This window comes from Aythya marila (assembly GCF_965140915.1).
Source record: "Aythya marila genome assembly, chromosome: 17".
Lineage (NCBI taxonomy): Eukaryota > Metazoa > Chordata > Aves > Anseriformes > Anatidae > Aythya > Aythya marila.
Window position 1 is genome coordinate 1,581,796 of NC_139058.1, and position 15,765 is coordinate 1,597,560.

Consider the following 15,765-nt stretch of genomic DNA (forward strand, 5'->3'; position numbering starts at 1 on the left):
CTCCTGAGAGGGAAATTTAAAAACGGGCTGGAGCCAGCCCCGGCCCCGCCGCCCGCCGCCTTCCTCGCTCCCCGCAGCCCCAGCCCCTGAGCCTTCCTCCTCCTCCTCCGGGGGTGGGGGGGCTTCACCTCACTGAGGGCTGCACCTTCAGCCTCTCCCCTCCCCTCACGGAGGGCCCCGAAGCGCCGGGCTGAGCCCCCGCTGAGGGCAACCAGCGGATTCCGAGCCCCCCCCATCCTTCTTCTTCTTCCTCCTCCTCTTCCTCCTCCTCCTCCTCCTCGAGGGTCGCCAGAGGGACACCCCGCCGAGGGCCGCCAGGTTTGTGGGGGCGGTGGGGGGCGGCCGAGCTCTGCGGGGCCTGTCGGTGTGTGCCCCCCCCCCCCACCCCGGGGGGCTGAGGCAGCGCGGTGAAAGGCTCGAAACCTCCCCAAAAAAGGGCACCTTTTTGGCTGGTCCCGGCGCTGAAGCGGCACCGAAAGCCCCACAGGGGTCCCCCCCTCCCTCAAAGCCCCAAATAACGACCGGTGGGTGACGGTGGGGGGGCTCCTTAGACTCCGTTCCCCTCCAGCCCAGGTGCCTGAGTGGGGATTTTGTTGATTTACCCCCCCAAACTCCGGTGCTGAAGTGCTGGATAGCTACCCCACCGTGTGAATGCTTCCTTCCCCTTCTGTTTTCTTCTTGTCTTTTGCGAAGGAGATGATAGAGAGCGATCTCCCGTGCATCATGTCAGGAGGCGTTAGGAACGCAGGGCAGAGCCTCCACCCTTCGCAGGAGTACAGGTGAGCTCTCACCCACCCGGCGGCACGCACTGCACTGCCAGAGCCTGCTGGCTGAGGGTTCTTTAACAGTTTTCATGATTTCTGTACCAAAATGTAGTATCTAGAAATCCTGCTGTCCAAAAAAGCTAGCTGCGTTACTTCTCTGCACCAAAATGGCTTTCTAAGGTGGTGACCGCTTATAATGTGTTACTTATTGCAAGTATTCCTGTTTAAAGTGTTTTGGTGCTAAGCCATTTTTGATAAATACACCTTCAGAGCCTCGGGCTGACCTTCTAGTAAGCTCTCTCTACTCTCAGGGCTTTGCCAAACAAGGATATTCTTCTTTAATTATGTAAAAGTTCCCTTTCAGATTGCATTTTGCATTATTATGAAGTAGTCATTGAATGACTACATCACATGGAAGAGTTTTTCATTAAAACAAGTACTTATGTAGTACTTCAAAGAGCTGACTTATGCCAGAGTTCAGCTACTATCAGTGGGAACAAATCTGGTTTTGTCAGCAGCCTCTGATAATTTGCCTATGCCAATACTGATACATTTATCATGTAAAAGTGTTGTTAGAAGTCACAGGACAGTTCTGCACGAATTACAGCGCGCTGGGTTAAGCTAGGTTACATCTTGTCACATGATGCTGAGTTCCAAGAAATACGTAACAGCAGAACGTGATCTGGTTCTCACAGTTAAAAACAAAACAAAACCCTTTTTATTGTTTTAAAATAAGGAGTGATGGACTATCACCTTCCTCCCTGCCTGAGGGTGTTGTCACACATTTCTGTGTGTTAGAGGGGTCAGCCGCAGGTATTCTTCTAACAGCCTCTTTCTATTCAAAATGCAAACACTGCTCTGCAGCCTCTTGCAGCTCAACAAGTGACTTGCAATTCTCTCTGAAGCCACTGTGGAAAAAAAAAGGTTCGTGGAACTCTGTTTTGCTGTTTATGAAAACGCTGTTTGCTATAGGCATTTTGCTGGCTATGTAAATATTTGTAAAGAAATTATTCAGTATTTAATGACGGGTGTGTATGAGAGAGGCTTCTGGGTACTTACATGTAAGTCTGTACCGGTGCCCTGAAGAACTCACCACCTTAACAAAGACCCTGAGTATGGAGAGAGCTATTCTTTAACTCATAGCTGCAGAAAAACAAAAACACTTTTTTTTACTGAGAAAGGTTGAATTTATTTTACTGCCAGCAAAGGAACTGTAAGAGTTTCTTCTTTTATCGGGGTCAGCTGCTTTTTAAAACTACTGTTAATTCTCTATTAAGCATTTTGAACTCAGCGATCAGAGTTCTCTAACGTTTTCCACCCATTTGTGATTTCTTTACTGCAGTTCTAAAATGAATTATTTGACCTCGTTTAATAGTGGCAAATTCTGATAAAAATGCATAAAATCTGAACTGCACCATAAATGCAGAGCAGTATTTGTCCTACTTCATGAGAAAACACTTTGGATTATGTAAAAGAAAATCTTTTAGACTGAATGATTTTAAGAAAAGAATAGACCTGTCAAATTCTATCAGCTCTGTTTACTCTCCTGCTGTCACCACAGTCCAAGACTGGAACCCACAGTCCTGAGTGCTCCATGGGGGAGCATCAAGGCTCCGCAAAATGGGAATGGCCTCCAATTAGTGAGTGGGAGGCTGGGGCTGTGCTGAGAATACTCTTCTGTCTCACTTGGAATCTTTCAATTGGGCAGTTGGACTTAGAGGAGACCAGGCTTTCCTGGGAGGCTGCAGGAAGAAACACTGAAAAGGGAGAGAGCGCGTGTGCATGTGGGCAGGGGATCAAATCAGTAAATGCCAACACGTTTTCCTGTATTTATGCATAGAGCCTGAAACTATGGGTTTGCTTTAAAAAAAGTAGGAAAAAATGATTTTAGCAGACATTAGAATTCTCTGGACCTAAAGCATCTACAGTAAATTTGAGGTAGCAGATAGCAGCCTAATCCTCAGGACTGCTCTATGCAAAGTCCAAGCACTTTTTGCACCATAATAAAATGATTTTAGACAAATATCTGTTCTGCAGATTCAGCTGTGGGATATAAAACATCACACTCTATAGGAATGATTAAGGGCCATCATAGCTTCTCCAGGTCCTATGTTGTTATGGAGCTTTCACTGCCTGGCTATCAGTGCAAAGCAAAACTTGATACTAGCAGATTTTCCCAAAGAAAATACTGCTTCTGTCACTGTTTTCGTAATTGTAGTGGTGACAAAGGTTTCTAATGATTTCATGTTACTTTTCAGGGAATAAAGGCAGAGAATAATAACACTTGGAGTTTTTAAACACTTTACTAACACTTTGTTAATTACAATTAAAAACCTAATATTATGTTTTAGTGTAAATATTTTGATATCAACATCAAAGCAATAAGCAGGGTACAAGTGCAATGGTGCACTTGTGGTTATCTCAGCACAAAGCTGTGTGTGTTACAGGAGCCAACTCAAAGCTACCAAAGCAGTGGAGAGCTCCCATGGTCTTCAGTGGGTTTGGAGCTGGTCCTTGAGATTCAGTTCATGAGTGTTGTGGTCTTCTTGCAGTATTTTTTTTTTTTTCCCTGAAATTTGCAGTTTATCTTCATGCAGTCTAGTTTAATTGGTGCAAGAGAAGTAGAAGATCTATGGCAATGAATGCAAGTGCAGAATCAGATTTACTATGAAGGTCTTTAGCACGAGAAGCCCCAGTGAGGCAGATGAGGTTAGAGTAACGGATTTACAACAGTTTACTTTTGGCTTGGCTAAAGTGGACTTGAACTCCAGCAGCTCAGCATTTTGCGTAAGGACAGTGGTTTTATTCTTTCATTGTATCGTAGCTGTGTATTATGATATACTTCCAACTGACAGAAGCCTTATGTAGTATCTTGAAGGCCTTGTAATGCGTTTTCTATTCACGTTAAACTGGAATCAAGTTCTGAGTAGCAATCCTTTTGGTTGGTCATCAGCAGTTACTCCACCATAAAGCACTTAGCGTGTTAGTGGACTGTATCCCCCTTCATCCCATTTTAATCGTCCCTTTGGTTCTTAAATAAATTGCTCTATATTTAGCTGATTAGGCACTCTGATGATTATTTTTTACTGTAATAATCACTTTATACTACCACAGTTTATCATCAAGTCATGTTTAAAAGGTAAAGGGTTTTCTTGGTTAAGCTGCTCTTCAGTTCTTGTCCCAAACAGTCACGGTGTCACTTTCTACAGCTATTGATCCAGAAATTACTTAAGACTGGCAGCAAATCCCATAAGCCCTGAATTATCATGTGTATAAATTAATTCTATACACATAACCTTTGTGTTTCGTATGTTCCAGATATGACTGCATGCAGGGGTGATAAAGGGGGACAGTCTTTGTGATGTCGGGTACCTTTCAGCTCTCCTAAGTGGTAGTCTCATATCTGGGTTTGAACTAGGGAGAGCGAGCTACGGTTTGGGATGTCTGCCAGTCAATCCTGTGGGTAGATGGAGGCTGGGAGTTTGCAAGAAGTAAATTTCTGCAGACAAAAGGTTACGAATGCATAACTAACGACACCGTAATTGTTCCTGAAGAAAATGTCAGTGTCCATTCCCTTGACACCATGTGTGTCTGACAGGGAGTGAGATAATGACTCGATGTGTCGGAGGAATTTCATCACAGGAGTTGCTTCATTCTTTCAAAAAAAAATGTGAGAAACCTCCTAGGAATCAGTCAAACTCAGGCCGCTGTGGATTGATTTAAGTGGATTAGCTCAACTGTTTCCTATGCAGTTCCTGAAATGTGCTAATCAGTATTAATAAAAAATAGTGGCCCTCGCTCCTCAGATTGTCTTGTAGTTACTGCCAGAGGTAGGAGGGACTGGTTTGTATCCAGGCACTATCCCATGGGCTTCTGTGGCTTCTGTTTCCAGTGAAACCAGAACCGAGCTCCTGTGTTACCTCACAAAAGGTGCTTGACCTCCAGCTCAAGACAAGGAAGCAGAAAAGGAATCTGTATCTTTTCAGCATTCCTCTGAGGAAGCTCCCGTGCTCAGGGCACATCTCTCTTATTTCACCCATTGACAAAAACCTCCCCTGCACAGAAAGCAGAGTTGCTGGGTGACCAGAGCAGTGACTAAGGCAAGGGAGACAGGTTCTTGCACCACTGCAAAACACGGGACGGTGTATTCTGTGTTCTAAATCAGTTCAGTGCTAAAAAACCACAGCTGAAGCAATGTTAAAGGAAAAAAAATAGCTTCCCTGGTAGACAAGACTTGATTTTTACAGAAAACATTCGAGTAGTGCCAGATACTTCAACACATTTTTGCACCAGGAGAAACTGATTTTGACATCAGTCACAGCAGATTTTTTTTTAATTTTGTTTAAACAAAACAGATTGTAGATGAAGATCCAGGCAGCTTTTGGCAAATCTCACTCTATGGGAAGAAGGGATGATTGTGTGGGCAAAGCAGAGCAAGGAGTGAGCGCCTGGGAGTTCGGTGCTGACATTGCTGCTAACTTCCTCTTAGGCTTAAGCAAATCGTGCAGGTCACTCGTAATTCAGTTTCCCTTCATCCCAGACCGAAATGATGTAACGGGGTGTTGGGAAACCCCAAGCTGAGATGTATAAAAGTCTCCAAGAGCATGTATAGCTGGATCTGTTAGAGCATAAGTGTCTTTGTGGGAGGTTTTTGGAGAATCGTCTTCTCTTCTGCACCATGGTGTAAGGCAAGGAGAACAGCAACACCTGACGGGGTAATTGTGTTATTTGCTTTTTCCTTGCTAGCTTTGGTTCATCTAATCCAAAGTTTCCTGAGTTGTAGCTGAGGAGGGATGTTCTGGCTGTCCCCTGAAAGCTGCCTAATTTCTGTTCTTGTTTCCAGCAAATCCAGAAATTGCTAGAAGAACTTGAAGGCAGGGTGGAGAAAAGCAGGCTAGATAGCAGGTGAGGAGCTGGCGCAGGAACGGGGAGGAAGGAGGCAGATGGCTGTGGAGCCTGGAAAACAGAACCTTGTGCAGGGAAACACCTGCAGAGGGGGAGAGTGCGAGGAGGAGTGTATGGAGGGAAAGAGCAGGACAAATGGGATGAGGAGCAGAAGGAGACAGGGAAGCTGACTCCTTTAATAAAAGAGAGTATTTCTCACCATGGAGACAGCTGAGGAGTCACAAACATAAATATTTTCCTTGTGTTGTTTTACATAAGGGAAATTGTGCTTGTTCTAAGGACCTTGCGTAACCCCAGACAAAAGCAAACAGTTTCTCATAACTGCTTCCAGAGTGGGTTTTCTGAGGACTTCTCCAGTTCAGTTGTCACTCACTGGGTGAACTGTTGCAAACAGCTAATTAAGGACCTATCACCCTGATTGCTTCGATGTGTTGAACAGTTCCATTGCTTGTGCATAAGCAAAAAGCTCAGAAGTACTAGCAATGGTAACAAAAATTGTCTATTGAGTGAGAGGCATCCTGAAACTGTGCTTGAAGCTGAACATGCCAAGTGCAGCCACAATGTTTGGTCTCAATTTATTTAGAACAGATGCAATTGAGAGAGCCCGTAGCACTAGATTCACCCTACAACATCAACCAGTTTGAGTGCTTGGCATCTTTTAGGGGTGTGCTCCAAGCAGGCAGAGCCCCCTGAAGGGTGGGAGGTTGAGGGTGCACAGCAGCGTGTAGCTTCCCATGTGGTATCACAAGCCAGAATGCCCCGTTATTGGCTGAACCACCTGGAGACGAAATAGTTTAGGGTGTGCTGGTCACTGCCAAGCTTTTCTTTAGTCTCAGCAGACGTGTTTGGCGGACTTTCTGTAATAGTGCTGAAGGTTCCTGTGCTCTCCAGCGCCGAGTTCCTTGCACAACAGAGCCTGTGAGCGTGGAAGCAGGGAGCTCATGCTGACAGCAGGCTGTGGTGACCGCCACGTTACATCCAGCTCATTAGGTCCAGCTGCGTTAGAACAGCTCAACACGAGGAAAGATGCTAAGGTCAGGTGTACAAATACACAGCCAAATTCTTTTCTCATGCTGCAGGCTTCTGCAAGGTGGTGCCAGGAATGAATCTTTCCCTGTAGCTAGGTGCTCCGTTGGTGTCTCCTGCCGGTGCCACGTTAACCATTCAAAACAGCAGATGTGCCAGCAGCACACGTGTACGTGAGGGGAAGAAATTGAGCTTAGGTACGTGTAACAAGTGGTTTTGCACTGCTGACAGGCTCTTGTGAGCTTGGTCAGGTGTGCATCCAGTGCGGGACTCCAATTCCTCAGTGATTCCTGGCAGGAAACTCTGGAGCTCAGCATAAGGAGGTCTGGAAAGGGGACTCATTTTAACGGCCACTTTTCCTGTTTCAAGTAAACTTTCTGTGGGCTGGCTGCTGGCCAAGGGCTATTTTCCTGAGCAGGTAAATATTTGGGGCAACGTGTGGTAGAGTAGACAGCAAAGACAAATGTTAGCACTGAGCACTGCAGCATCACGTAGCGCAGCATGACTCCTCACCATCGTGTGGAGTCTTACAGATGTGGTGGCCTTTCTAGGACAGAAACACAGTGAAACTGAAGGGTTTTCCTGCAGAGATTTGCAAGGAGAGGGGTAAAAAAGGAGTTGCTAATTTCACCACACCTTTAAAAACTAACACTGGGTTTGCAACATGTTTGGCATGGAGGGAGCCTTTCTGCACAGCTCGGCGTGTGTAGCAGGCAGCCCTGGGGAATGTGCAGCTGGGGACACTCTGGGCAGTGTGCATTAATTACAGCGTATCACTATTTATCTCATTTACATGCCTTGAAAGGAAATGGCTGCTTTTACTACAGTGCCCCATTGTGCCAGGGCTGTGAACACCCATCTAAAGACACGATCTCTGACTCCTGAAGTTTACCCTCAAATGTGAGATGAAAGGGATGGCGGAGGGGAACAGAATCAGGGTACAGGAAATCACAGCCCATATTTATCCATCTGTAGCTGGCCTGGCACAGCCCATTTTGCAGGTCGGACAGTTTGAACCCCAAGAGATTAAAATGTTAGGTATTACTGTGCACAACTCTCCTTCCAGAGACAGTTAGCTCAGCGTTTTTCACTGAAAGCTGGACACACACTGAGCCTGCGTACTGAGATAAGCTGCTTTTAGCTGGGCATTTAAACACCTCTGCTGGACAGCAGTGGGTGTGCTTTAAGCAGCCTCACCTTCGTTAAGGTGTATGAAATTTCAGCATTCATTGTGAGGACAACCAGAAGAATAGTCCTTAAATGTGAAATATTTATTTTAGTCTGATTAAATTTACTTTTAGTCCCATGATCAATGAAGACAGTTGTTCTGGCAGTTATTCTGTGTGCGTGAGCAGCAGGGGTGACTGTAAAAGGACTGTAAGAGTGATTTCAAAGAGCTGTGCTGCACTAGTGTGGGGAAGGGAAGAAAATATCGTTGTTTTGGAAAAAGAGCTGGCTTGTGCAGCTCGCCTTGTTACTAGATGTTTTTGCATCTTGGTATGTGCTTAAAAAGGAGTTTGGTGACTGATACAGACCTAAAAATTCAGCTACTGTCCTTGTCATCACCTGGTCCGCACTGGTCATGGCAGAGCAGGGATGGGATGGGACGCAGCATGGCCAGGGAGCGATGCTGCCCGAAGTGGGACGGCGCCCAGTGCCCCGCAGGAGCTGCGTGCGGAGCCCCCGCTGCAAGACCTGCGAGAACAAGGTGGGGACACCTCTTCTCCCCGAAGAGACGACGGCTGCTGCTGCTGCGGAGCCCGTGCAGGGCTGATCCCCGGGCTGACAGGCGGCGTGTGCGGTGGGTGCTGACCCGCGCCGCCCAGCTGACCCCGGCGCTCGCTGCCCGGGCTGCGGGGAGCAGGGTGCCAGATGGCGGTGTGTGCGCGCTGCGTGGCGGCTGTCATCCGGCCAGATTAATGTGGGGTTGGTAAAAGGGAGGAGGGAAGGGGGTGGGGGGAAAAAACAATTAAGCAAGAATCCCAAAAAAAACAATCGAGGCCACGTGCCACTGGGCAACAGTCGTTGCTCCACAATGGGTTATCGGCTTACAATGAAGGGGGCCAACTGTTGCAAACGACATGAGCCTGCCCAGTTTTCAAATCATTTAATGCCCTTGTTTTCTTCCGATCCAGCCAATGTCTGGGCCAGCAGAGCGGTCACCTGACATTCTTTTTATGTATTTAAGTCCCAGGCCTCACAAAATAACTGAACAGGGGTAACCATGGCAATGCTAATTATTGCACTATAACTACAGTAAGAGAAAGAAGCCAGGGTAGGCTGGGAGAGAGGTTCGGAGATGTTTTGGCCAGGATTTGGGCTTTTGGCTCCTGCTCATGAGTGTCTTTTCTTTTGCTTTTTCTTTTCACAGTCTTTTTACAAACAAATACATTAAATTCTGCTTCAAAGATCTACTAGATAATAGTTTGGGGAAGTTTGATGCGTGTTTCTGGAAATCCTGAATAGAGGAGCTGAAAGCTCCTGGGCAGCCAGGCACTACGGCTCTGGCTCCCTCTGTTAAGCTGCTTTGGAGCCATGTAAAACCTAAGAGATGCTCCAGCAAGAGACCAGATTTATTTAAGGCTTCTGCATCATTATTTGGCAGCAAACACGCGTTAGTGCCATGCAGCTGGCTTTAACACTTCTACGAGAGAGCTCTTTAAAGGCTTTGTTTCAAAAGCAAAACCAACTACATCCAACCAAACTGTTCTTCTGGATGAAAAAGGTGTCTTCTTGGACAGGAATCCTGCTGGGTTTGCCCTGGGTCTCTAATGATATGTCCTAAGTGCTGCTGCACTCCTCAAGATTGCCATGACTGCTGAGACAAAGTTTAACAGAAGTAAAACAGTTTATCCTTACATTCGTGATAGTTTTTGTTGACTTTAATTGGAGTTTTGACCACACAGAAGCTTGTGAGTGCTATGAATGTCTCCCATTATTTCAGTTTTGTACAACACATGCCATCAGAAGCAAAACAAAGGCAGGTGTTAAGGAGCACGCAGAATGTGTCAGAGCAGAGCTTTAACCCAAAAGCAGTCTGTCACAGCTCTGCCTCAGTTTTGTCAGCTAAAGACAGACAGGATGGTCTTGTTTATTTACTCTGTAGCTCTTCATTCAGATCGTTTAGTATGTAAAAACTGCCTAAAAGAATTGACTCTCATGCTTCATGGTTCCTTGTAATGTATCAATAACTTCATATGCCCAAATGGAAGAGATCAACAGCTCATTCTGTAATTTTGTTTATGCAGCAGATCTCTGCCTATCTGTCCCCACCAATGAGTACAGAGGCTGGGAAAAGCTCTCTCCAGGTGTTAAAGCCAGCAGCAGGTTCTGGAAGATCTCAGCACAGAAACTTCTTCCAAGGCTGGCTGCTCACTGGATTTCAAGGCTCATGTGAATTTGCCAGGTTAAAAATCCTGACAGGTTTCTTCTCCATCAAGGCCACACAAGTGCAAACTTCTGACAAATGTGAAAACAATGAATCAGCTTTGGTTTTGTTTCCAGGCAGTTTCTCTTCCAGGTTCTCATGCTTCCTTCCCCTCCAAATACTGCAAGAGAAGGTTTCTTAACTAAAACATTTTGTGTTGTACAAAGCAACACATGATTACGGGCTAAGGACATTGGTGACCAGCTAGCTGTGAAACAAAAGGTCGCATCTGAACTCTGCAAGCAGAATCCCAGCCTGATGTGATTTCCCTGCTGACCTTCATGAGCTCAGGCATCCCAGACATCTCCTGTCTTACCAGGGACAGACTAGCAGCATCTCTGCTCTGTTCTAACCTTTCACGCTATTTTACAGGCTCTTAGCTTCTGACCCCTCCCAGCTGAGCGAAGATGACCTCCCCAGTGACTTGCAGTCCTTGTCGTGGCTGACATCTGTTGATGTTCCTCGTTTACAACAGATGGCCAGTGGAAGAATGGATTTTAGCCTTGGCGCTCAGAATGCATTGCTACAACAGACAGGTAAACTGTCAGGAAGTTAAACAACCGCTCTTGAAATGTCACGGCCTCCTGCCCCTCTTGCTTTCCTCCACACACACCAACTCTCCTATGAGTAGATTTGTTTTAGGTACATTACATTTCACTTCCTGCCAGAAGACTGGAGGCTGTTGTCTTCTGATAATGAGGATATCGTTGATATATTTCTTTCATTTGAAGAGGCAGAGTCCTAGCAGTCACAACAGCGATCTCAGGGTCCAATTGACTGTTCTGCTCAGTGTAGCTGTTGTGGCCTTGTGTGAACTCGGGCCAAGGTATTTAAGACTTGCATTTCAGAGGTTTTCAACAGCCATGAAATTAGGTAATTAATCTTTCTTGTTTGTTTCAACATTGATAAAATTAAGAGCATCTTATTTACCCCATACCTGTTTGCTTCATACAGACTTACAGCATATGTTCACTGAACGCCTTTCTTTTCGGTGTGAACTTTCTGTAGGTAAACACACTTGCTCCTGAGGCATTTTGCTGAGAGAGCTCAGTGTATCATCCTGCTTCCTTTAGAGCAGAAATATATCTGAAGTACAAATAGTGCTGAATTTGTGTTTTTTTCTTTTTTTTTCTTTAGTAAGATACTGTGTCTGTAGCACCGCTGTGGACTGTTAAACAGCTGTCATCTTTCATTCCCTGCATAACAAGTTTTAGAAGCAGCTGAAGTCATCTTTGCAATTTGTGAAATGTTCAGGGTTCTTTGGGGATGGAAAGCTATGAGAGGTGTGATTATCCACTCCAGAGCTTGGCTGTGATAACTGCATCTATTAAAAATAAATGTCAGCTCTCTTTTCTGACGTGTACTTTCATGTGAACAGTTATTGCGTTTGCTTTCTCCAAAATAGGTCCTGTGGCAAGCAATATGCACTCCTCAGGAGCACCTGGAGCAATGATTCATGTCCAGGCCAGCCTGCCACAGGGAATCCTGGGTTTGAATTCTATTTCAACACATGGAGCAAATGTAAGAGCAACCCTTGCAACACTTCTTAGGAAAAGATGTTGGTAATTTCAAGACTGACATGTCTGTTGTCTTCATCTCAGCAGATGAGCCAGTACCCTGTAGGTGGGCAGCCATCTCCTGGTTTACAGACACAGCAACAACTCTTCCCTCCTCCTCATTCACAGCAAGTGTTTGCTATGGCCCAGAACACACCACAGGTACTGTTATTTCCTTGTGATCTGTGTCTCAAAGTACCTTCCAAGATCATCTCTAGAACTCTATCAAAAGAGAAAGAAAATCCCTAAGCCTACATACCCATGGACATTCTGCACCTGACATTTTCCTTCTTTTCCTTCTGCATGTAGTGCAACCCAGCAGCCATCTACAACCCGCCCTATGGGACCCAGACACATTATTCTCAGCCACGCCTGGCTCCTCACTCTGCCCAGGAACTGCATCCGAAGCATTACCCCAAGCCCATCTATTCGTATAGGTGAGTGGGTAACAGCACAGCACGTTGCTCACAGTGTTCACTGAGGTGTTTTTAAATACTGTAAGCACAACAGCATGAGAATATTTGATTCCTTTTGAAGGGAACAAAATTCCCATCATCCACTCAAGAGTTCTGTGGAAACTGCCCCTTGCGGGTGGCAGGAACAAATGAGCAGCTGGACAATCAGCAAAAAGGTAGAAAAATAGCACAGAGGAGTAAAATCTGCAGGATCACAGGGTGACTTCTGAAAACTCCCTGGCTATAGGTGCCGGGGAAGCAGAGCACCACGGGAATCCCATGACCAGCCAGGTGTCTGAGGTTGCTAGACCAGGAGGAGGTGTGATGGGATGGCTACGTGTATGCAGCCTGCTGTTAAGTGTTTCTCTCTCCTCCAGTTGCTTGATTGCAATGGCGCTGAAGAACAGCAAAACAGGCAGTCTCCCCGTGAGCGAGATCTACAGCTTCATGAAGGAGCACTTCCCCTACTTCAAGGTATGCATACACCTGCAAGGTGGGGGTAGAACATCACAAATATTGTTCACAACTTAGTTCTCTAACACCTTCCTGCATCTTTCAGACAGCCCCCGATGGCTGGAAGAATTCTGTGCGCCACAACCTGTCCCTCAATAAGTGCTTTGAGAAGGTGGAGAACAAGATGAGCGGCACCTCTCGCAAAGGGTGCCTGTGGGCTCTCAACCCTGCCAAGATTGACAAGATGGAAGAGGAGATGCAGAAGTGGAAGCGGAAGGACTTAGCTGCCATTCACAGGAGCATGGCTAACCCAGGTAGGGATTATACTACACTTTAAATACTTACATGAGAGGCAAGGGTTAAAAATGTCTGTTTGTCCAGGAATACGTGCATCTTAAGAAATTAGTTCTGTGGCACAGAGCTGGCTGGCACAGAATTCCAGCCTTACAACAGCCTCCTCCTCAAACCTGCCCAGCGGAGACACCCCCTGTGCTCTGCACTGAGTCAAGTCACTGCTGCTGGCCCGAGGCTGCGTGGCAGGACAGCGCTGCTGCAGCTGGAGGTGACCGAACTGACGGTCATGGCTGGAGACACTCAGCATAAATCAGTCCCCAGGTTCGAGGTTATCTTTTCCCCCCCGTGCTAACCTATCTAGCACATCCAAGACCTTCTGAGGAGTTATGCTGCCTCCAGCGTCAGTATTTATAGTGGCAGGTTTTAAGTGTTACTCTGCAAAACTCTTTAGTAAAACCTTCTCATTCTTACTTACAAAGACAAGTTTTTGAAGCTTTCAGGAGCTCAATACTGGCAAAATCAACTGGAGGTTTCTGCTGTAAACTCTGTAATATGCAATCAATGATGAGTAGCATTCTCCTTTGCTTAAAAACAAAAGTGCCACTGAAACGGTCAGGAGGCTCTCAGATGAATCTTACCCAAAACCAAAGAGTTCAGTGTCCCTGGAAGCAGGAGACCTCCTGAGGATGCTGAGTTCTGCAGCTGCAGGTCAGCTGCCATCAGCAGCAGCCTGGTTGCTCTGTGTAAATCTCATGTGATCATTTCTTCAGCTCTGTTAGGGGTTACCATGGAATTCGACTAGGGTAAGGGTTAAGGGTAGGGAAGTAGATGGCATTTCTTTACCCTTTGCACAAAGATTGCCTCCTGTGCTGCTTCTCACACAATTACACTGTTTGCCTTCTCAGCTTCACAGCAAAAGTCTGTGGCTGTGCTCACAAGCGAAATGCTTTGACAGGGCCCTGCTTGAACAACGGGGTTAAACTCACTCTTTTCTTCCTTGGGAACGGGTACTGCACGCGCAGAGGAGCTGGACAAGCTGATCACTGACAGACCGGAGAACTGCAGGCGGCCCGGCAAACAGGCAGAGGCCGAGGTCTCCACCCTGACCCACCTGGCAGCAGCCCAGGGCCGGATCTCCATCTCCCAGCTGCAGCCCCAGCCCATCATGACGCTCTCGCTGCAGTCCATCCCCCTGCATCACCAGATCCAGACCCAGGCTCGCATCGCCCCGGACTCGCCGGCACCTGCCCAAACACCTCCTCTCCACGCTCTGCCTGACATGAGCCCCAGCCCCCTTCCCCACCACGCCCTGGGCCGCCCACCTCCCGACTTCCTGACTGTGAGCGCCGACATGAACACGGAGGTGGACGCCCTGGACCCAAGCATTATGGATTTTGCGTTGCAAGGTACAGGAGAGGGAATGTGGGGGAGCAGAGGGCAGGATTTGTAGAGTTATGGAATTGCTAAATACAGAAGCGGGGCTTCAGCCAGCTGCACTGGGGTGGGATTAACTGAGATAAAAACTTGTGCACTGCGGTAGATGTAAGCAGGCGTGCCAGGCTAACGACCTGGGACACCCCATCTCTCAGTCCCTGAGAAATCACAGCTTTACCTGTGCTGTGGTTTTGCCCATTTGTAAAAGGGGAACAGCTTTGGTTTATAGAGATGCTTAGCACAGTCCCTGAGTTTCTGGTTAGCATGTGGTAGATAAATGCTGCCCAGAAAGGTCCAGCCTGCTGCTGGAAGAGCCTCTCAGTGCCTTTGCACTACAGCTGGCACTGTCTGCAAGCTGTGCTGTTTCTAAGCAGCACATAAAACTCTTTAGTTAAAGACTGGCCCCCTGCACAGTGCCTGGGCAGGGTGGATGCGTTGCTGTGACTGGAATTTAATCTCTTACAGGTAACATATGGGAGGAAATGAAAGACGACAGCTTCAGCCTTGACACCCTGGGTGCCTTCAGCAACTCCCCGCTGCACCTCTCAGACTGTGACCTAGGCACTCCCGGCCTCACCCCTGCGTCCAGCGGCAGCGACCACTCCTTCTCAGACTTGCAGGTCACGGGCCTTTACACCACCTACACGGCCCTGGACAACGTGGCGGCGGCAGCTCAGTACATGAACCCCCAAGGCAACAAGCCCATCGCTCTGCTCTAAGTTTTGCACCATTCCACGGACCTCTAACTCGGGGGCCAGTTTCTCCCACCCCTTAAAACCTGACCCGAAAGCAATAAAACAGCTCCTCCTACAGACACGTGGAAGGTGATGGCTATTTAGTGGGACGCAGCGTGTGATGCCAAAATAACTCAAGCTGGTGGCTGTGGAGCTTCTTTCACCCATGTCAGGAGCGAGGAAGGGGCATGGACGGTCGTGTTGCAGGACTGGAGAGCTCTTAAGGATTTGGAAAACATCAATCAGGAGGAACTTTTACTAGAATGCAGCTGAGCTAAAGACGAGCCCAGTGAAGGAAAATGCATTTACCTGGCACGGTGACCTGGACGTTGATGTCGTCACACACACAGCAGCCACCGCAAGCCAACGGGCTGCTCAGCACCACGGTGAAGTCCAGAAGAGTTGATCTCGTACCACGTTCATCTTTTTTCTTCAATTGCCAAAAGACTGTTGCCATCGAACAAAGCTCACATACAGTCTCTGGAGACACTTGCACCTCTAACACTATTTTGACATGACTATTGCTAATTTATTGTTATGAGATAGCAAAAAGGAGCAAAAAAAAAAAAATGAAAAAGCAAATCTATAGCAGACAACTCTTATATCTAGGGTTAAAAACAAAGTCCTTACCCATGAAGGAATTGGTACTACTGAATTATGAAACTGATCACTGGCTAGAAGTTTTTAGGAATTATGCCTATTTTTAGGATTTTTAAA

General features: G+C 46.9%; 1 protein-coding gene across 1 annotated transcript; it reads left to right on the top strand.

Annotated features, from left to right (window-relative positions):
• Positions 1-696: 696 nt before the first annotated feature.
• Positions 697-15,203, top strand: FOXN4 (forkhead box N4; the record flags this gene model as incomplete). Its single annotated transcript, XM_082773762.1, has 9 exons — positions 697-779; positions 10,495-10,658; positions 11,528-11,643; positions 11,727-11,840; positions 11,988-12,115; positions 12,511-12,607; positions 12,693-12,900; positions 13,903-14,286; positions 14,780-15,203. The coding sequence occupies 9 exons, from the start codon at positions 697-699 to the stop codon at positions 15,031-15,033; spliced, it is 1,548 nt and encodes a 515-aa protein (XP_082629888.1). The 3' UTR covers positions 15,034-15,203.
• Positions 15,204-15,765: the final 562 nt, after the last annotated feature.